This window comes from Zingiber officinale, chromosome 6A (genome assembly GCF_018446385.1).
Source record: "Zingiber officinale cultivar Zhangliang chromosome 6A, Zo_v1.1, whole genome shotgun sequence".
NCBI classification, from domain to species: Eukaryota; Viridiplantae; Streptophyta; class Magnoliopsida; order Zingiberales; family Zingiberaceae; genus Zingiber; species Zingiber officinale.
In genome coordinates this window covers 106,139,098-106,161,227 of record NC_055997.1, presented here as the reverse complement: position 1 = coordinate 106,161,227, position 22,130 = coordinate 106,139,098, and the positions used below count along the sequence as shown (strand labels likewise).

The 22,130-nt window shown below is 36.4% G+C and overlaps 3 protein-coding genes and 2 pseudogenes across 3 annotated transcripts; all 5 read right to left on the bottom strand.

Annotated features, from left to right (window-relative positions):
- Positions 1-1,767: 1,767 nt before the first annotated feature.
- LOC121997266 (receptor-like protein EIX2) lies at positions 1,768-3,611 on the bottom strand. Its single transcript, XM_042551592.1, has one exon. The coding sequence runs from the start codon at positions 3,011-3,013 to the stop codon at positions 1,880-1,882; it is 1,134 nt and encodes a 377-aa protein (XP_042407526.1). The 5' UTR covers positions 3,014-3,611; the 3' UTR covers positions 1,768-1,879.
- On the bottom strand, positions 3,472-4,764 carry LOC121995119 (probable leucine-rich repeat receptor-like protein kinase At1g35710). Its single transcript, XM_042548944.1, has one exon. The coding sequence runs from the start codon at positions 4,762-4,764 to the stop codon at positions 3,472-3,474; it is 1,293 nt and encodes a 430-aa protein (XP_042404878.1).
- Positions 4,765-6,161: 1,397 nt separating this feature from the next.
- Positions 6,162-19,014, bottom strand: LOC121997265 (protein NAR1-like). The gene is made up of 12 exons (XM_042551591.1): positions 18,739-19,014; positions 18,517-18,642; positions 17,788-17,870; positions 15,761-15,914; positions 14,412-14,577; positions 12,934-13,060; positions 8,297-8,474; positions 8,129-8,178; positions 7,777-7,948; positions 7,566-7,692; positions 7,388-7,479; positions 6,162-6,717 (listed from the first exon to the last, which is right to left on the bottom strand). Exons 2-12 carry the CDS (start codon positions 18,625-18,627, stop codon positions 6,565-6,567), a joined length of 1,413 nt encoding a protein of 470 aa, XP_042407525.1. The 5' UTR covers positions 18,628-18,642; positions 18,739-19,014; the 3' UTR covers positions 6,162-6,564.
- Positions 9,234-9,391, bottom strand: LOC121999003 (annotated as a pseudogene).
- Positions 9,405-9,546, bottom strand: LOC121999030 (annotated as a pseudogene).
- Positions 19,015-22,130: the final 3,116 nt, after the last annotated feature.

Below are 22,130 nucleotides of genomic sequence, written 5' to 3'. Positions count from 1 at the left end.
ATTGACTTCAATTAATTGAGATTTATTATATTTGGCATCACAATCAAGATCGACATCACAATCAAGATCGATATGAATCAAATAGCAAAAAATAATACTTCCAAATCTATTATATTTATTGATATGCTTATAAATTGTATGTCATATTTAATCTTTCCATCATTATTGTTTAGACAACTTGTATAAATAAGTCTATTGACTTTAGTAAATATCAATGAAAGAATTATTTTCTATTCTATTTTTTTCTTCATCTATTAGTTCCAACAAGAACAACATGAAGCCCAAACTCCAGGGATCACCGTGAGACCTGTAGTTGTAGACTGTGACACTAGTGTTGAGGTAGAGATGGGGAAATATAGAAAGCCAAGTGTGACGGTGCAGGGGGGCATCGATGGGGTGCGATAGCCTGACGGTTTGCTGCCGTGATCGTCTTACTTATTTCTTTCTACCATCACAACAAATGAAAAATTCTGGAAACTAAGAATTAACTTGCAAGAATTTAGATTCATATCAAATGTCCTATAAATATTGTCTCTTTACCGACATACTAATTTATTAAAGAATGCACATACTAATAAAGGTGACAACTAGCAAGGGGTGGGAATGGGTTGGCAGCTAACGGACAACATAAAATACGAATCTCATGGGGCTTCCATTGTTCTGCATATGCTTTGGGAGCAAAGGCTGCCTACGAGCGTGACGATGTGTCGGGCCTTCTTCCTAAGTTTCTCTTCCATGTCGCCTTCTTTCTCCTTTCTTAATTCCCATTTCGCCATCTTCCTCCCTTCTTCCCCATGGATTCTTTTCTGTTCGCTTTCTCTCCTCGTGAGATTATTTTCTTTTCTCTTCTCTTCTTGTAGGGATATTTTTCCATAGCTGATTCCATTCCCTTACTCTTCCGTCCGTACAAGTAAACTGAGAATCAGGCATCGAGACCATTCTTTGTCAAATAAAGAATAGAATAAAAGATATCCTCTTATAGCTAATGTTACGTTTTCACTTACTCAGTAGCAAAAGAAATGTCACCATGTTCAGCCATGGCTGCTGGAGACAGAGTGTTCTTCTCTTAGTAGTTACCATAATTACGAATAGGGCTATAAATAAATTAAACGGCTATAAATAAATTGTAATACGATATTTAATTTGATAAGAGTTTGTTTATGTTCATTCAATATATACAAGATCAATTAAATAAATAAGTTTAAATAATTAATTAAACATGTTTGAACACATATGTGTTTAACTCGTTAATGTTCGTGAACAACTCGTCAAACTAAAAAAATAAAATTGAACACATATGTGTTCAGCTAGTTAATACTCGTAAACAAACAATAAACTATTAAAATTAACATATAAGCTTCAATTTTCAAGTTTAATCTCCAAAACTTGAATTAGGAGTTTAATAACATCTGAATGAACTAAACTCCAGTTAAGTTTGAATCACGCTCAAACTCATAAAAAATAAACCAAACCAAACCAAACCAAGCTTGAATAATCATTTCAATAGTTTGGTTCATTTTAGACTTGGCTTTAGCTCGATTATCTTATCAACAAACTTAAACACCTCAAAATTTGACTCGGCTTGACTTGTTTATTCATGACAACTTTGCACGAATTGATGTTTATAAATCTCAAGATGGAAAGGGAAAACTGATATTGTTCGGTTGGCTTTCAGCAAGGGAGGAAGGAAAAACAAATAACAAATGGTGTTATATAAAATGGGCATAGCTAGCATCACAACCACAACATTGTTTCAATCGCAATCTCGAGCAGATGGCTCGACATAGTACATGTCTTGCAATGTAAGTTCACAATTCTAAAGTAAAAAAAAAAAAACTTCTTCCTATTACTACATTGATTATCGACTTTTTTAGAACATCTAATTCCTCATTTTTATCTTGGTCGCCTCATAAACTTTATCGATCATTTTAAAGTAAGAGTTTCTCCAATCTTTCTGGAATAGCAAAAGGACAAACACACTCCACAATCCAATCAAAAACCCAAGTGCATGGCTTAGGTAGATCGATAACATTTGAGAGGCCATTCCATATTCTTCACTTGACGCATTGATATTGTTCCCGTTGAAGCAACTCTTGTTTATTAAGACTCCACAAAGATAAGGATTGCTGATATAAATGGATGCATCGTCTAATGTTTGAAGTTGATTTCCGAAGGGAATTTCCCCTGACAAGTTGTTATATGACAAGTTCAAGTGGTTTAGATAATTCAATTCCGACATAGCTTGAGGAATACGCCCAGAAAGGCAATTAAGTGACAAATCTAGAGTCTCCAATGAACCCATCCTTCCAATGTCATCTGGAATCTCGCCTCTAAAGTAGTTTCTCGATAAATTTAAAGTATGAAGCCCAGCAAGATATCCTAATTCTTTAGGGATCTCACCCGATAAATTATTGCTCGAAAGATCTATAGTCTTCACAAGATAAAGAATAGTAGAAAACATAAGTTGATCTCCTTTCGTAACCAAAGCCATACTTTCAATTCCCTCATAATCTCCGCTTCCGACAAACATTGTGAAAAATGGAGGGAGTGGTCTTGCCGATGTCGAAATCAATGCACTGAAATTGCCAAAAGAATCCGGTATCGGCCCCGACAATGTATTGTTTGAGAGGTCAACAATTTGAAGATCCCTTAGTTGCCCGAGTTGTGGAGCAATATCACCATCAAACATATTTGAGCGCAATCGAAGAGCACGCAATTGCAGCCAACTTTGCCCGATCCACACAGGAACATTTCCAGAGAATTTGTTATCGCCGAGATCCACAACTAATAACTGACTGCACTTTTGCAATGAGAATGGAAGACGCCCACTTAGATTATTATCATTCAAGTGCAAGAACTCGAGTCGAGTCAAATTGCCAACCGAGCTAGGAATTTCACCAGAGAGCATATTGTTTCCCAAATGCACGAAGCTGAGGAGTGAGCCCTCCGGCCAACATCCAGGAATTTCTCCGAATATTTGGTTGTTCGATAAGTTGAAGCGCTCGAGCCGCATACAATCGCACACATCAGAGGGAATTCTTCCATTAATATGGTTATGCGAGAGGATCAAGTAAGATAAATGCGGTGTGAATAAGGTAGATGGCAGTGGCCCTGAAAAAAAATTAAAAGATAAGTCTAACAAAGAGAGGCTCGGTGGAAAATGAGGAATTGGACCTTCGAGTAGATTCGAAGCGAGATTTAGGTAATATAGTTGGGTCAAACTCTCCAAGGAAGTCGGTAGAGCACCACAAATTTTGTTGCGGGAGAAGTCAACGGCTAAAATAGTGGAAGAAGAAGAGTTCCAAAACCATTCGGGCAGGGTGTCCTCGATGCCTGTATTGTACAGATTGATACTCTTGATGGAATGTTGCCAACGGAGCCAGCCGGGAAATCTACCACCCGACACACATGAACTAAAGTCAACGACATGAAGTTGAAAAGGAGGGATCCAGTCGTAGTCTATCGACACGGTTAGAGGGGGTTATCGAACAAGAACAGGCACTGTAACCTGGTCAGGTTGGAGATGTGGAACTCAGAGATGTTACCTCGGAGGGAATTAGCAGAGAGGTCTAGCTGAGCGAGATCGAGGAGCTTCCCGATCTCCCCCGGTACTCGTCCGGAAAGTGAATTAAGGTCGAGGTAGAGATACTTTAGAGTAGTCAAATTGCCTAACTCGGTGGGTATCGGACCAGTGAGCGAACAATTAGCAAGGTTCAGTGTCGATAGGCTCGATAGGTTCATAATCCCCGTCGGCAAAGAATCTCCGAGAAAGTTGAAGCTCAGGTCGAGATTTGCTAGATTCTTCAGTTTCCATATTGAGGTAGGTAGAGGGCCGTGCAGCGAGTTCAGAGAAAGGTCAAGGTTCACGAGGTTGATCAAGTTGCCGATTTCAGGCGGCAGTTGGCCTTGAAGCCGTGAATTGCCGAGTTGAAGAGACAGGAGGCCGGTGAGATTCCACAGCCAGTTCGGGAAAGTGGAGTGGAATCTGTTGAGACTGAGGTCGAGTGTGGTAAGAGAAGTGAGGTTGAGTTCGAGGTCGAGAGACGGAGGGACGTCGAGGTTGCAAAGGAACAGTTTGAGTTGTCGCAGGGCAGGCAGCGAGTTGATCGTCGACACCCAATTGTAGGCGGCGGCGCTGAGGTCCACGTCGGACATGTCGAGATAGGTCAAAGAAGAAAGGGCCTTGAGCCAGTCCAGGCTGCTGTCGACTCTGGGACGGTCCTGGAGAAAAGAATTCGACTTCAAGTCGAGGTAGCGAAGGTTTGTCAGGTTGCCGAGATGAGGAGGGAGGTTTCCGGCGAAGTTGCACCAGCGCAGGTCGAGGACCCTCAGTTGGCGGAGGGAGCCGACGAAAGCCGGGATGGGAGCGCCGCCCAGGTCGTTGTAACTGAGATTCAAGCTTCGCAAAGCAGTTAAGGACGACAGGGATGGGTTCAGCAACTCACCACTCAGAGCCGTGTCGTACTCGTTGGTTTGCTCTGCATTTGGGTTCTGGAGGTTGAGCTCCGCCACCCGGACGTCGCCGGATCTGTTGCGGCACACCACGCCGCTCCACGCGCAGCAGTCTGCTTGGGCCGCCCACGAAGAGAGGAGGGCGGAAGAGTTGCGGATCCCGGCTTTCAGCAGCAAGAGGGCGTCCCTCTCCGCCGGTGAGCACCCCTCGGAGACCACTTTTACTGCTTCCGTAGAACACAAGGCATGGCTCGTGAGCCAGCAAAGCATGAAAATGTCGCGGCGGCGGCGGTGCATCAGCATGCTGCTCATGTTCATTCTCAAGACGAAGCACAGCTGAAGAGTCTCGATTTTTTTATTTTATATAATTAGCTATCAAGATTTACAGCCTCTCACCGTCATCGTAGTAGGTGCTGAAAATTTAACAGCGGAATGCCATTCAAATACTTAAATACTTACGATTCGAACCCAATTATAAATTTATAAGATTTTTCGTTGTAATCCAAACACTTACTATTCGAACTCAATTATGACCAATTTATAAAAAAAAAATTCTCCAAATAAGATATTCTAGGTTGACTGTTACTAACTTTTCTCGATTTATCCTGATGGTCAATGGAAAATTTTCGTGAAGCCGGGTCGATCATCCTAGACTCGACATTATCCATCCCGATTAATCATTTTTTTTCAAAAATTGAACAATAATTATTTTAAAAAAATTCGTCCCTCAGATCCTATATTCCACCCGCTAAATACATTTAAAAAACACATTAACTCCAAACATGATCCTCTTAAAAGGAGCGATATTATTACTTCAACAATGCCTGAGATATTTTGCCAGTTTGGTATATAACCTTCATCTTCACAAGCAATCTTTTATTTATTTATTTTAATCTATATATCCAGTTCAGAAAACTATCGGTCACAAAGATAAATTCAAAATATCCTATATTTTTTATCCCATTAAAAAAAATACTTTATAATGTGTTATAGTTAAGAATCAAATCATAAATACTGGATTAATCTATCAAACGGTATGCCACGCCGGGGGCAACAAGCAACCTCCTACTTGGACTTTGACATATTGTCATCTTCTAATTCTCGACAAGGACTTGAAAGATATTGCTTTCTTCTGCCGGTGGGTGATTGGTCATGTAGGATATTGAAATAATAGGCCAGAACTCAGAAAGTCTAGTGTAGTTTGGCAATGATGTTGAGTTGATGAGCAGAATGTAGTGAGGCTGTTGAATTTCTTACCGTAGGCATGAGAAAAAGTCTCGGAGATAAGGTCACTTTCATCTACTTGCCGGAGTGGCCGTCTACCTCCGAGATTCCATAATCTACAGTCTACTTGTGGGAGAAATAATAAGACTGAAATCCATAATGACCATTAATTTCTTGTTTGCATCACATTCATTTTCTCCGCCTCTAGAAGGCGAAGCGACCAAATCAATAGCTCCACATTGGAAGAACAAACATGTTGATGGCAGAAGTGCTGATCGCTTGATCAAGTGGAGACCTGAAACAGCCGACGCAGCACCAAGTAAAGGCTTACCATCCTTTCACTCCATGGGTGTAAAATAGTTGAGCATGAAGTTATGGAAATCCACTGGGGAATGCTCGAGGTGAGCCCTTCGTGTGGAAAATAGCTGAGCATGTTGTTTCCTGGAAATCCAAAAGGGAGTGTTTGGGGTAGGCACATTGCTTCCAATACTTGCAATCTATCTTTTTGGTAGCTTTACATAACTGCTGTTCTAGGATCAATAATCAGCGTCAAATCTTATACAGGATTAAAAAAAAACGACAGACCAAAAATTTTATACATGCGTAGACGATGCTTCCACTTTACAAAAAAGATTTTAGAAACATATTTGACGAGAACAAAATATCTACTCTAGGAAAATTGATTCTACACTACATTAAGGTTAACATGGAGTACTGGTATAGTATGGTGATCATTTTATATGTCAGAACACATTTTGTTTATTGCAGCACCACCTTCGATCATTTTGCAGGTTAGAACAGGTTGTGGACTATAGGAACACCACCTTCAGGTCCCCCAGTGGAAATTGGAATATAGAATCCCAAGTACCGTAAAAAAAAAAGAAACAATCACCAGTTGTGCAGCTGAGAAGCTGTACTCTTGACCAAAGGATGATACTCCGTATGCAAATACTGTCTCGCCTTCTCTGAACCGGGATATTCTAGCCATTCATCGTACAATCTTTTCACAATTGGATTATTGAAGGGGTCTGCAACATCTACCTGGCAATTAACAAGGGTAAATGTCAAATAATAGCGCAAAGGGCATTTACTAAATCACTGCATGCTACAAGATGAAGTCTTGTGTCGCTAGTGTCCACTTGTCCAATATTCATCCAAATTATATTTAACAGTGTTCCGGAACTAATGGAAAAAACCACACAAATTACATCTTTAACAAATAGAGACAATTACATCAGTTTTCACCACATTTGCATAACATTTTGTCAAATAAAATATGGTTGTCGGACCTCTTGGAGCTGCAATAGCTCTAAATTGCTATATTATGTTCATACCTTGATCAATCTAATGAAAGTTATCATAAAGAAAAAAATGCATGAACAAATTAAACCATTCAAATGTGATTATATCCAACCCACTTTGGTCAATAGTTCAATCACTCAAATGCGATTATATCCAACCCACTTTGGTCATGAAAGTTGATAAAACCAACAAGGGATGAGGTGAAATCAGTACCAGGTACTATACTGATCAAACCTCCAGTGAGTACAGATCAGCATTGGAGCCATCAAACTTTGTTATTTTGATTAAGAGACAAAAATAAGAATAAAGCTGGCTCACTTGGATAAATTTATTATCCTAAACAGTATGCAACTGGAATTTCATTATTAATGAAAACTCTCAACAAAAAATCCTTCATAAGGGAACTTACATCTTGCATATACACAGAATCCAATAGCTGGATTAGTTCTTTTCCGGACTGGCCAGCCTTTGGTTTTATTTGGCCACCACCATTTAGGCAGCCTGATAAAGAGAATAAAACATCGTCAAAAACCTTAAGTCAAACTTCCATTGAAACAAAACATAGCAAATGTCACCAAATAGAGCACCTGATGGACATGCCATAACTTCAAGAAAATGATAATCACACTTCCCAATTTTGATCTTCCTTACAATGTTCTGCAAATTCCGGAATCCATAGCACAGTGCAAACTTCAAAACTGTCTTACCGTCCACCTGAAAAATGAAACAAGAGAAAAGGGCCCTAAGAGTGCAAACGTTAAAGTTAAACAACTACAAAGAAAGAGATTAGAAACATACTTCTAATGTCACTTCCTGGAAATCTGAATTGCGAATAGTTCTAAACTCAAGTGGTCCATGAATATCTACTCCAAAAAGACTTTTAGAAGCATGGCGAAAAACTGTTTCTGCATATCCTCCAGAACCACCTGAGACCCCATAAAGGTGTCCCCCTTCATCGACATTAACAAACCTAACAAACCAAAATGAAATGATTGCAGTAGGTATCTACTGGACAGACAATAAAAATTTCATATTTCATAAACTTTCTAAAGGGAGCTTGCTAAAAAGCCTTTCCACAATAAATAATATATACAAACATGAAAGGTCACTGTTCTCTAAAAACTACAGAGAAAATCAAGAGCAAGCTTACATGTTATCCAGAGGAGCTTCTTTCAAAGCCTTGAAATCCATTGATTTTAACTGCACAAGAAATTGAAAAAGTTAGGACAGCTGATAACTTGCATGGTCCAGAAAGTAGACATCGATGACTTATGTGACCCAGAAATTGAAGTAACAAAATGAATGGAACATGCAAAACCTTTATCAATTCTAGAACTTCGCCAGATGTTAAAACTGAATCAACCTCTGGTATCCTCGGGACTGAGTTGAGATTACTATTTTCTAATTCATCTATTGAGAAGGCAAAATCATCCCTGACAGCTTCAAGCTTTTTGTCATAACAAGGCATCACAGTGACATGGTAGACATTATGCTGCCTACAAGACATGAATAAATATTGTCATAGCATCTTGTCAAAGAATGAGGAGTATCTATAGAAATATGATCAGTTTTCATGAGTAAACCTAAAGTGCAGGATCAAAATCAGAGGTTCTGACAAGTTTCCGCAATCGATACTGAAAGCGTAATTTACTTGGAAAATAAAAACCAAGTTTACAGAAGGTAAAGTTTCTAGTACAGATTTACTAGATAATTCTACATTGCAGGAAATTTTTTACTTTATGTTGAATATGATATAAAGTACAATAGGCAGGATAATTACTTAAAAAGATATAGGTGGTAATAAAGTCTAATAAACGTGAATGCTCTAGTAGTCAATCAATTACTTGGGCTTGCACAGCAACGGTCAATGCATCCATGTGTCTCATCTTCACTTAGGCCAATGCAGGAGCATAAACGCAACCCTAACATAGTGTTAGATTTGATTGGGTAACCACCCATCCAAAAGCTTAGACGGTTAGGAAAACACACATGCCTGGATTCGAACTAATTATTCATAATTACTAGCGATCGTGCACACGCGTTGCGTGAGTTAGGCCCCTCATACCAAGTGGGGCAATGCAGGGAAAGATATGAGAGAGGAAGAATTGGCCTATAGAAAATAGTTTTAATTTTTGAGTATTGCCCCTACTTTTATTTTTTTTAGTTGCGGAAGACTCTAATATTTTTATAATTTTATACACCTCTAAGGTACTTACAAAAAATTGAGGTGGGGCAACTGACCCACAAAAGCTATATGTGGCTCCACCCCTAGTAGAGTGTGTAATATAATACATGAATGCGTGCAGATAACGGACTCTCCTTTATAAAAAATTAATTTAATTCTTTATATCAGATATTAAACTGATAAGAACAAATACTACACTTAATATTAGCCAAAAGGCCACCCATGAATTGGATAAATTGGGTAAGGGTGCGCTAGACCCATGCAATAGTGCAATGCTAGGGTGACACTCGAGAATCCAAGCAGAAGTTACTGTAACGGACTCTCCCTTATAAAAAATTAATTTAATATCATACTTGATCTTAGCAAAAAAGTCGAAAAAATATGCTTTCTAACATCGCCGGCCCAAGGTATTTATAGAAGCTTCTTTGCTCGCAGTGTTGCCAATTCTAAGATGTGGGACTAAAGAGAACTCTAAATTTCTAATTGATTAATGAGAAAAATTCTCAATAATACACCGCAGTCTCGAACTCTAGATCCCTAATTGATTAATGAGAAAAATTTCAAATAATATGCCGCAACTGAGTCTCGAACTCTAGATCACTGATTGATTAATGAGAAAAATTTCAAATAATACGCTGCAGCCGAGCCTCGAACTCTAGATCACTGATTGATTAATGAGAAAATTTCTAAATAATACACCGCAACTAAGTCTTGAACTCTAGATCCCTGATTGATGCGTTTATGGAAATTACTAATAAACTTTGAAATTATTTTCGGTGTGAAAAGAAAAAAGGACATTAACGTAATTTCATTCTGGGCTTTACCAAAATTAGTTAGTGAAGGGGGTAGATTCTTAATAAAATAATAATAAGATATCATGTTAGATTTAGTTGGATAACAACTTACCCAAAAGCTTATTGTTAAGAGAATATAGAACTTCATGTCTGTAACCATACAAACCAACCATATGATGAACTATCTGAAAAAGGGTCTATTTTCCTCCCAATGACAGCGTCTAGAAGGTCATCAGAAAAGGCATTCATTTATACTAACTCATGGCCTTATGAAGTTATATTTCCATCAATTGAGATCAGGGAAATTATTACTCATGTGACTCTAGGTAGCCCCATCTACTTGCATGTAGATTTTATTATGAATGTGATCCATTAGAAATAGCCTACTAGATCTTACATATTCACACGTACTCAATTAGTCCATAGCACTTCCCTCAAGATGGTTTCAATATATTGTATAAACTCGGTTTATTATAATTATATTCAACTCTAGATCCTCTTAACGTTTTGGTCACTGAATCTGTTAAACATAATGATCTCATTAGATTGGACCTTCACTTTGCTAAAGTCAATTAATCTCTATATGTTTTGTGCTCTCATGAAAAAAATACTTAAGGTTAGATGCATCGTAACTTGATTGCCACAGTAAAAGTATTGGCTTTGTAAGAGTTTAATAATTCCGCAATTAGATGCTTAATCCAAATAAGCTCATTTATAACTCGATTGTCAACCTATAGTATTCATCTACACCCAACCATGCCACCAATGTTTACTTCTTGTTATTCTAGGAAATAAAAAAAAATGTGGAACCGCCACATCAGCGGCCCCCCTAGAGCCGGTCCCACGGATATGGAGGGAGGTAAATACAGGTACACAGGTGGAAAGTTGTTATTCTAGGAAATAAGGTAGCACAAGAACTGGATGTAGATCATTTACTTGTAGGAGAACCTACTTAATCTGCATTAGAGTACCCCATCTACTTGTGGGGGAAGCTACTCAATCTACATTAGATACCCTGTGACCTAGAGATGATCTTGTTCACGAAATAACATATTTTTTCCTAGAGTACAATTCAAATAAGATAGGATCCTCATATAAATGGTCATGGTATGGGTTCTCTAAAAACTAATTGACGAAACTAACAAATCACAAAATGTCCAATTACTGTGAGTTATTTTTAATTTTCCTAGCAGAATTTTGTATTTCCCTAGATCAATTAGTAGCTCCCCTTGTTCTAGTACTACTATGGCACTAGTATCTAGAAGTTTAGTCCTTAACGTGTCAGTCCTCTTGAGCAGATCCAGTATATACATACACAATGAGAACATGGATATAAATGTCATCTTTTGACTGAGGAACTATATATCACGAAAGTAGTTAAGGTTATCCAAATCTAAGAATATGTAGCTAAGAGAGCAGAAGACAATGGAGGCACACGTAGTTGATACAATCCACAAGACTCATGCTTAACACCAATTACCTTGTTCATCCTCCAATTCTGAATAGGCACACAAAGTAACACCAAAGGTGGAAAAACAATTCAATCAATGATCTGATATGTTTATTGATAGATAGCAGGTTCCACATATAGAAGACAAAAGATAAATGTAACATAAGGGATAGGGAAATATCTCCAATACCTTCAACTATTGGGTGAGGAAACCCATTGTCTATCATGTCATTATAAGGAGTGCAAGTGGTGCGAGAGTTGAGAAAGTATATATTACTAAAGGTATATCAACAATTTCTTAAGTCTAGGATCCAAAGAGACAACCAGAGGTACAACATAGATAAACAATACAGATACCTCCATAGGCAAACGAGTTGGCAAACTAGGATGAAACGCTAATAGCCTAAAGTCAAAGGAACGTTGAGTACTTCTTTGTAGGAACAACATCAATTGAACTAGACTGAGCTTCGTAGTGAGCCAACAGGATATAATTGTTCATAACAAAAACCTACACTTGTGGACTAAGATCTGCTCATAGAAGAAGTTGACCAAGAGGGCTCTGAATCATGCTAGTCCAGGAACAATAGTTGACCCAAATTGAGTAATATTTGAATCCGGCCTAGATTAAAAACTATGTTGGAATGAGATTGAGATTGGGTCAGATTAAGAATGACACTAGTGTCATTATTGTTTGTTGAGCAAAGCGGAGAAGAAAGGTTGTGTTTGTAGTTGCTATGGTTGCTCACAAACATGAATATGTGCAAGCACATATTCTTGAGAAGAAAAAAAAGATGAATTGGAGAGGATAATGGGTTCTATGACTGTGCCTTTCATTGCATGACGATGTTGGCACCAAACTGAACATGGTGACAAAGGCTGAGCGCGATCCAACTCTAACAAAGACCAAGCAACAACACAACAAAGCAAATCCTCTGCATGAAGATGCAAAACTCCAAACAAAATTAACCCCTAACACCATCAAAGACAAAGAAGAATGAGCAACAAAGGTCTCAACAAGTGAACAGAACGCAAATGAGAAGTTCCAAGGGTTAAATGTCAATAACACGAATGGTCAGTGCATGTGGAGAGCTTGGCGAGCTGCCAATGAGACAAAGGCACAAGAATTCTTGAGTGGCTCTAATACCATGTTGAGATTAGAAGGGATTTACTCATAAATCTCTAGATAGCCCCTTCTACTTACATACAATCTTTATTATGAATGTGGTGCATTACAAATAACCCCTAGATCTTTGCATATTCACTCACATAGTCAATTTTACCATAACACCAACTAATTCTCACGATAGTTGACAAAATTATATAATTCACCATTTGTATCGCACAACACATTACAGTTTGTGTAAAATGACACAACTCTGATATGAATCAAAAAGAAAAGAAGTGTGACAGTTCAAAATGTTCAGTAAGATTTGGTGCAATTATTATTTCATATGATTGTAAGAATTTGAAAGAAAACTCACTAGAAGTTAAATATTTTTCATGCATATGTTGATTGTTAAACTTACTTGAAACCCATTGTTTGCACGACGTGATGCTTGATAGCAGCACCAATAGTTTGCTGAGGGCTCTTCACTGATGAAATGTAGGGCAAGATATATGATCCAAGTGTTTTTTCGGCATAGCAAATCCAACCTGGATATTGAAAAATTATTTAATATATAGGAACAATAATCTAGTGTGAAAGCATAATCAAATGTATTCTTGCATGATAGAGCAATGCTCCTCCAGAAAATTAAAGGCCAGTGACTTGGCAACATTAGGGAAAAAAACTGCAAAAGCAGTTACCGTTTTATATAGACGAGACTAGTAGGTTTCTCCATGCAATACCGATATAACACCTATTCCCAAAATATTGAAAAGTGTGCAGGAATACGGAGTTGCTGATTATCAGAAACTAATGTGCCTTATAAGAAAATGGTTTGCAGGTTCCCAACTTCTGTAGCTACTCTTTAATACATTAAGAAGGTTCTCAACATGTGCAATTAATTTGCATAAAATTTTCCTTGCTCATCTTTCCATTTGATTATTGCAATGATTTACCTTCATTATACAGGGTTTCCAAAAATTGATCATACCAACTATAACAAATGCTAGACCGTGGACTTCTCCTAGATTCCAGTCTTTTTGAACTTGCAGATGTGCATGTTAGCAGCCTGATACTCTGTCCAAGGAAGAGAAAATGTGACTAGGCAAATGGGGCAAAATCCGGATAAGGGAAAGAGGTTGGTTGGGTTAGAGTATGAGACCTACAAGGAAAATAAGGAAGTTCAAAGGGCATTAGGGAAGCTTCTGTACGGTTGTGATTTAGAAGCATTTGCTTTAGGAAAAATTCTATTTCTTTGTCAAAATAGAATAAACCACAATTCATTAGATTACTTAAAAAGAAATTAGATTATCCAAGAAAAATAAAAAGAAGCCAAAAATGTACTTGATTATAGATGCTAGAAAGAAATCAAGAACTTATCATGCTGAATGCTTTCCTGATAAAGAAAAAAAATTGAAGAGAGAAACTCTCCTGAGAAGTTTGGAGGATGTTTGATCAATTTAGGCACAAGTATTATGATTCCCATAACATTTTCCTTTATTTTAATTAATGGAATATGCAGAGCAGAGTATATTGTAAAGATTAAAACATTTATCATAATTTGTTTTTAACAATGTTGAGTGCAGTGCTATCAGCTGTGTGGCTTTGTCCATACGACAATGAATTCCTTGACTCTGTTTTTAACAATGTAGAGTGCAGTGCTAATTGTGTACATTGCATCAACCACCAACCTATTATATTTCTATGACCAACGAGAAACATGTATTTCTAGATTTCAGTTACAATGTAAATTGCAGTATACTCCTTTAAAGTTGTCAAAAAAAGGAAATAACATCTTTCACAAAAAATTGGAACAAGAAAACAACTAAACATATGCCCTAAAAAAGCATAGACATCTTCAAGCTATGATTATTGAAGACATGTAGATAAAGAATTTACCTGGACATGCCGATGAGATGATAGGGAAATTATGTCCATGCTGATGCTGGTAACGAGATATAAACTCATTACATAATTCAACAAGTGACACATCCCGGCTAGAACTAGTATCAAAAACAGCTTTTGCTCCCAAAGACTTGAAGAAGGTGGTTAGTTTTCTAAGAACCTGAAATTACATTACGTTATTCATATACTTTTTGCATATTAACTAAAAACATAAACTTAGCATAATTTCAGGAAACTGCAAATCAACACATAGTTGCTTGCATATTCAACTATTCCTTTTCATATAAAAGAACTATTTCCACTCCAAAGACCAAATAATTATATACCACAATCCAAAGCTTGCAGACCTGAGTGGAAATTGTTTTTGCACTTATTAGAAGCATAAAAATACTATGGCATATATGATAAGGGATTGAAACCATGAGAAAAAACTTTCCTTCAATAAAAATGTCAATTGTTTGCTATCTTTGTTTCCAACATCTAGTGCATCTAAAATAAACTTCCAAGAAAATTATGTGCAAAAAAGATTAAAAGGTGGGAATGGAAAATTAGTTAGTAGAATAGTAAATTAGAAGTGATTTAAAACAACTTATAATCTTGGTTAGTAATGAGAAGTGATTTAAAACTTCCAATTAGAAGTATTACAACAATATAGCTTGCATAAACTTCAATTGAGGGTGAATGTTAGCTAACTCAAGATAGCTGTGCATTAACATAGCTAGATGATGACCAGGAACAGATTCATAAAACTCAACAAAATTATAGTGATCATGAAGATAAAGCTACACCCTGGTGTCCTGTCCACCCTTGCATTTTGTGGCGTTACAATTTACAAGTGACATAATGGCTATTTTTCTTCTCAACTAACTATTGCTGCATAAATTTAAAAGAAAGAAACAATAATATTAGAGCAACAGAAAGTGCACACATTAATCCTCTCAGATGAAAGTATCTAAAAAAAAAAAAAAAAGATAGCCCGGTGCATGAAGCTCCCGCCATACGGGGTCCCGGGGAAGGATCCATTGTACGCAACCTTACCCTGCTTTTTGCAAGAGGTTGTTTCCAGGATTCGAACCCGTGACCTTTTGGTCACATGACAACAACTTTACCGTTGTGCCAAGGCTCCCCTTCTCAGATGAAAGTATCTAAGAATAGAAAATAACAAGCAACTAAAGCATCTATAGGCTACATGCATTATTAGGAGCAAAAATAACTATATATAATATATCACTTCTTATCATGTGAAAAGTAAAATTACCATATGATTGTATGAACAATACAATTTTTACAAATATTTGGCAGATAAATAAAGAATAACAAAATTAAACAAATTGAATCAGAACCTGGATTGGAGAGAGGTCAAAATAAGCAGCTAAGGATGCTCTTGATTGTGGGGATATAGATATAATAACATGATTGCCTGAATTAATGTGAGCCAAAAATTCATCCAAACTTTGCTTCTCAAGCATAACTGTCTCAGCAGAAGTTATGCAGCCACTACAAAAAGGAATTAAAAATATTAACCAACTAACAAATACAACTCTTGCAGAAGGAAATTGTCATATATTTATGATTTTTTCACTAGCACCTGAATCGTTTAAGCTGGGACTTAGTATATAAAATTGCAATTAAATGCAGTTGACTATATAAAATTAAGTGCAAAATAAGTCACAGAGGTATGGATTATTTCGTAGAGAATTTATAGTTTATCTAATTTGAAGAGATGTATCAATTAGGGTTAAATATGAGATCAGCAGAGCAAGGCTAAATTATTTTTAGCATAACTAAAAGATATATCTCAATTCAGGTTTTAAAAAGCATGGGCTAGAACCAAGTGATTTATTGCATATTATAAACATGGAAATGCTAGCACATATGTGAGTGTATAAAAGACCTTATTGAAAACACATGATATTTTTAAATGAGGTAATATAAACAATTACCTAAAACTTGACTGATTCAAATAATAGGTAGCATGACTTCTTGTTATTTATTGATAATTGATATAAATTGTAAGAAGGTAGTTCACATCCGCCTTAAAATAGGGAAACAAATGAAAATAATAATTCAGATTCTAAGATTTAACAAATAAATAAATATTAGTCAGGTCAAAAAAGCCAAAGGTTATTGATTGATTTATTTAGAAGAAAATTATCAGACACATTAACAATCAAACTTTCACATTCCTCATTTGTTATAAGAGATGTGAAAATAGGGGAAACCAAAGGGATAGACAATATGGGCATTTTCTTGTCAATTGTTGTAGGTAGTTTACAGTTATGGGCTTGACAAATATTTATTGGCTAAGACCTTATAATTGTCAATTGAAGTTAAAACAATATGTATGGTTACGTAGCTGCTATGAAACCCTGTACACGATATAATAGATAATCAATGAGCTATATAATAGTTTGTGCAAAACCCATCAATGAGCTGTATAATGGTTTTTGCAAACCCCTAAGACACGATGAACCACTATAGGAGCATATTCAGGTGAATATGCAAAACAAACACTGTTTTCAAAGCAATGATCTAAAATGATCATGTATTACTAACACCATGACTTAAATAGACATTGAGGCCCATGACAAAACAAGATCCATATAACTGGCACTAAATATGGGAACATACAACTTGCATCGAACACCAAATAGGATTCTTTTTTAAAAAAAATGAAAACAGTGAATAAAAACAATGAGGTTGGCATTGGAGCTATAGCATTGTTCTTGACACTTTCTGATAACATAAATAATCTTCCTTGGCCACACAAGGGCATCACAATAATGACAACTCAATAAGCCAACCAAGCAAAAGAGAGCTCAGGTGCTTTGAAATCTTTGGACAAAACTATTTGTATTATGCCTTCGAACCATAATCCCCAAAGAAATGACCAAAATAAATGTTGCATACGCTCTAGAGCACAACCTGTCTTAAACACACTGAGCATATGCCTTTTAAATTTTTCCCATAACATAAACAACTCATCAATCTCTAGGAAGTAGAACATGAAACCTACACTTGATATTATCTCTACTCTTCCAACTCTATATTGGTATAGTTGTCATTTTCTCTATTTAGATTGAATTTTGTTTCTCTTGGTAGGAACTCAGAATCAACAACATTTATCCGGTCTAATAAACAAGAGAAATAAAAATAATTAGCATCTTTTCTACAAGAAATAAACCAAATTTTTTCTTTCAAATTTTACAGTTTCTCCAAGTAAAGAACATGAGAGTCTAATAAACTGAAAAAACATCAATGCTACATTGACAAACATTTTTTTTTTCACCGAATGAAGTGTACGAGACTTTTTTTCTTGCACCGAGTGAACTAAATGATGCTGATAAATAATCATATCTTAGTCAAGTACCTGCATGCTAAACAGTCCTTCAGTGAAATTTTGACAGCTTCTGTTTGTGATGGTTGGTTGATAAAGTTGGGTTTCTCTTGGCTCTACAAGAATAATTAATAATAAACATAAATTAACAAAAAAACAAATGAAAAACCACATGCTGATGCATTGAGAAAGAGCTGAGACACTAGCTTATCCTTGTGTACACATCTAGGATATTTTTTTTGCTTAGCAATTGTCAATATATTTCACATAACACAAAGAAAAATAATGTTAATATTTTGTGATTATGGTTGATATCAATATCTAATTTGAATGTTTAAAATGTAATCTCTTAGTAGAATAATGCAATGAACAACTATCAGTACAAGAGTTGAATCAATTTGCCGTATCACAAACAAAACATATTTGTTCAATAACCATTCATCACCTAAGTTGCCCCATTCAAACAGAAAATATGCAAGTAGCACCTCTTTGCAATGAAAAAAAAAATCTTCTAAAATCTTCCTGCAATTTTGACTGCACTTCTTCAATTTTTTCATAAGTAGCTTACACGCCAAAAGAACATAGAAATTTCTCAAGTTTTCTTACACGATTTCCATGAAGAAGACTATAAAAGGACGTCAGTAACAAAACATTGAGTCAAAACTTCATCTAATAATATGTACTAGTTATCTACCAAAACTTTACAATAAAAATTAAGGGAACAGTTTGTCTTTTTCACTTTATGGGATTGAGTATCTCAACTTTGTTGCGTTTGGAGTTTACGGCCTTGAGCGAAACGATGCAGTCCTGCGACGGTGCGATAAAATCGTTGAGATCCACGAGCCGCAGCGCCGGCGAGAACTTCTCCGACATCCCTGAAGATGAGATCTGGACCAAGGAAGACGAAGTCAGGAAAAAGATTCTGAGGGTAGACGACGCCGAAGGCGCCGAAGAGATCCTATCGCTTGAGAGAGAGAGAGAGACAAGGCGAAAAACGAAGGGGCAGGTCAGCGCTTCGATTCTTAGGGTACAGATTTTGGCGTCCAGCAGCTTCTTAATTGAAAATTTACGGATCTAGAACTTCTCGAGATGGCCGATGGATCGAGAGGGATGAAGGCAGGAACAAATCGATGGAAAAAAGGAACCCAATCGCGAATTTGAGACTCCAAAAATCCGGGAGGAGGTGGAGTAAAAGAAGAAGTGGAGGTCGCTGTCGCTTGCGAGAAAAGAACTGCGGCGATCGAGAGCAACGAAGCAATTGGAGTTAAATAAATACGATGCGGCTGCCGAGTCGTTTCGAGGGTGGAATGCGGTTAGCACGCGTCACCGCGACGCGGACCCCATTTTTTTATTTTTCATGGACAAAATGGTTGATTAATCATTAAAAATAGGGGAAAAAAACATAAATTATAGTAATTTTTTTTAAAAAAAATCATAATGACCACTCATCAGATATTGTATCCAATATTATTATTGTTCGTTATTTAAAATAATTTTGATAAAATTTAAATAATTTTGAAGATAAAATTTTTATATATAATAATATTTATGAATTATAATTTATAATTTAAGATTTTAAAATTTAGAGTTTAAATATAATTGTATAACAATTATTAGTAACTACTATAATATATAGAAATTATTTAGTAGTTGTTACAATATGTAAAAATTATTTAGTGGTTATTATAGTGTCAAAAATTAACTATTTCACTTTAATAAAAGCATACTATGCACAAATCACTATTATATCAAGATATTTTTTTATCAATTTAATGAAAATTATTTAAATTTCATCATAATCACTTTAAAACAACTGTAACTAAATCTTAAATTCAAAAGTTTTAAATCCTGAATCATAAACTTTAAATACTATTAGATCAAAATATTTTTTACTAATTTAGTCAAAATTATTTAAACTTTTTTAAAATCATTTTAAATTAGTTAAAATCACTTGAAAATAATTATAGCATCTACCAAGTATATGTTGTCATATATAGAGAATATTTATTTTGTACCGTTTATTTATTTCTCTAATTGGTGTGACCGTAAATAGAGATAAATATGTCATAATTAATACGTATAGTTATAAATGGAGAGAAATCTGTAGGTACCTCAAGGTAGTTTTGATGTTGTCAACCGAGTTAAGTTAAGCTCTGTGTATTTGATATCTTGTGTCTAAGTGTGTAAGAACTTAGGAGCACAGGAAGTCAAGTGAAAGACGCGACTAGCGAGAAGGATGACACGTGAGAAAGTCAACGGGCTCGATGCGTCCGAGGGACGAGGTATTGTGGAAGAGTACGCTGACGGGCGAGAAAGAAGTGCGTGGAGTTCTCGAGAGATGAGAAGCCGGAGCGGAAGCTAGATCGAGGAGAAGGTCGAAAAATGAGTTCAAATAAACCTTATTTTGGATGGTCAAAATCACCCAAGCGATCGGAGCTAGAATGGAGGAGAATCCGAAAAATCAATAGCAAGTTGACTGTCTAGGTGCTTGGACCAAGTCCAGGCGCCCAAACTGGTCTGGGAGCTCAAACCCTCTGGGGCAGCCCAGGGGCGCCTGCCTCGAACGGGTCATATTAGCATGGTCCGGGCGCCTAGATCGGTCCAAGAGCCCGGATCAGGATAAAATTATCTATTGCGAGCAGTTGCAAACCGTTGCGATGTAAATAAAGTTTTATTCACGCGCCGGAGCCCTTCTAGGTGCCTGAAGTTGCCACGTCAACAAACGATTAGATCTGACCAGCAGACTATAAATAGAGCCCTAGTCTTAGTAGTAGAGATCATCACTAGTATACGAATTCATTTTCTCTTCTGTTCTACTACTTTTTGTGAGCTGTCAATGTTGTAAGAAACTACTCCACCTGAAGGAGAATTCTATTGAACTTTTCATAGTCTTGGATTAACAATTTTTTGATTGCAAACCAAGTAAATTTTGTGTCTTTTTCTTTCATCAATTAACTTATTATTTCTTTTTATACAAGTGTTTGTCTAACTTAATTCAAAAGTTCAAGAAAGGTCCACTTGTATTTTTAGGGCAATTCACCCCTCTTGCCGACCACACCAAAAAGGGACTAACAAGTGGTATTATAGCCAGACTCGCTTCAGAAGGACTAATCATCATCTGAAGCAGAAGAAATGGTCGGATCTAATATCTACCCACCGAAATTTGAGGGAGACTTCGCAACGTGGAAAAAACGCATGGAGGTATTCTTTAAGACTGATTTTGAAAATTTTCTAATTATAAAATACGGCTTTGTAGCACCTAAAGATCAGCATGGAGCTAATAAAGAAGAGTACACATGGATGAAGAAGGAACAAGCCAACTTCATGGCTAATGGAAAAGCAAAGCTCTATCTGCGTAGTGTTCTTCTGCCCCAGGAGGTCAGCTTGATTGAAAGCTACGACTCCACCAAAGATCTCTAAGAAAAATTCCTAGAACTTCACAAGGGTACATTGGAAGCCAAATTAGTAAAACTGGATATCCTATGAAGCTAACTGACGAACCTTCGGATGAACAAAGGAGAAAAGATAGTCCAACTCCATGCAAGGATCAAAGATCTGATCACCCAACTCAACAACCTTGGAGAAAATGTAATAAGTCATGACTCTTTAAGGTACACACTTTACTCTTTTCTAAGAACTCAAGAGTGATTAGCCTTAGTAGATGCTTACTACATCTCTAAAGATCTCGAAGTAAGTACGCTTGAAAGTTTATTTTATACTTTTAAACTTCACGAGTCTCATTGTGTAGATACTCAGGACATAGAAAAATCAAACAACATTGCCCTAAAAGTTAAGAAGGAAGAATTAGAAGCCGACACTTCCCTTGACAATGACGAAACGACATTTATATATGGTAAGGAAATTTAAGAATTTAGATCTAATAAATTTAATCAAGTGTAGACCAAGAAGAGAAGAGCAAGGAAGATAAAATACTATAATTACAATGAAGAGGGACACATTAAGGATGACTGCCCAAAATTGAAGAAGAAGAACAATAAGAAAGGATCAAGCACAACAAAGAACAAAACCCTAAAGGTGACTTGGGACGAGTCATCATCAGAATCTGATTTGGAGGAGTAAGTTGAACTTACACTGATAGCAAGTCACTAAGAGGAGAGCATAGACGAAGGAGGAGGCTCCATAGAAGAAAGTTGCAACAAGGAAGAAGAAACAAACTTCAGAGCGGATTTGATATGTGAGGTATGTTTACTACCTCTTGACCAATTATATTCATGTATTAAATCCATGACTAGATCATTATATAAGATTAAGTCTAAGAATAATAATTTGAAAAAGAAAATTTTAGAATTGAAAATAATTTTACAAAATACATGTTCTTTAGAAATGTATGATAAATTAAAAGATGAAAATGAAAA

Coding starts and splice junctions, on each gene's coding strand:
- LOC121997265 (XM_042551591.1), bottom strand. CDS start 18,627: ATGTCGGAGAAGTTCTCGCCGGCGCTGCGGCTCGTGGATCTCAACGAT. Junction 14,578..15,760: donor TTGACCTCTCTCCAATCCAG/GTTCTGATTCAA, acceptor ATGTAATTTCAG/GTTCTTAGAAAACTAACCAC. Junction 6,718..7,387: donor ATTCTGTGTATATGCAAGAT/GTAAGTTCCCTT, acceptor GTTAATTGCCAG/GTAGATGTTGCAGACCCCTT.
- LOC121997266 (XM_042551592.1), bottom strand. CDS start 3,013: ATGCGGCTCGAGCGCTTCAACTTATCGAACAACCAAATATTCGGAGAA.
- LOC121995119 (XM_042548944.1), bottom strand. CDS start 4,764: ATGAGCAGCATGCTGATGCACCGCCGCCGCCGCGACATTTTCATGCTT.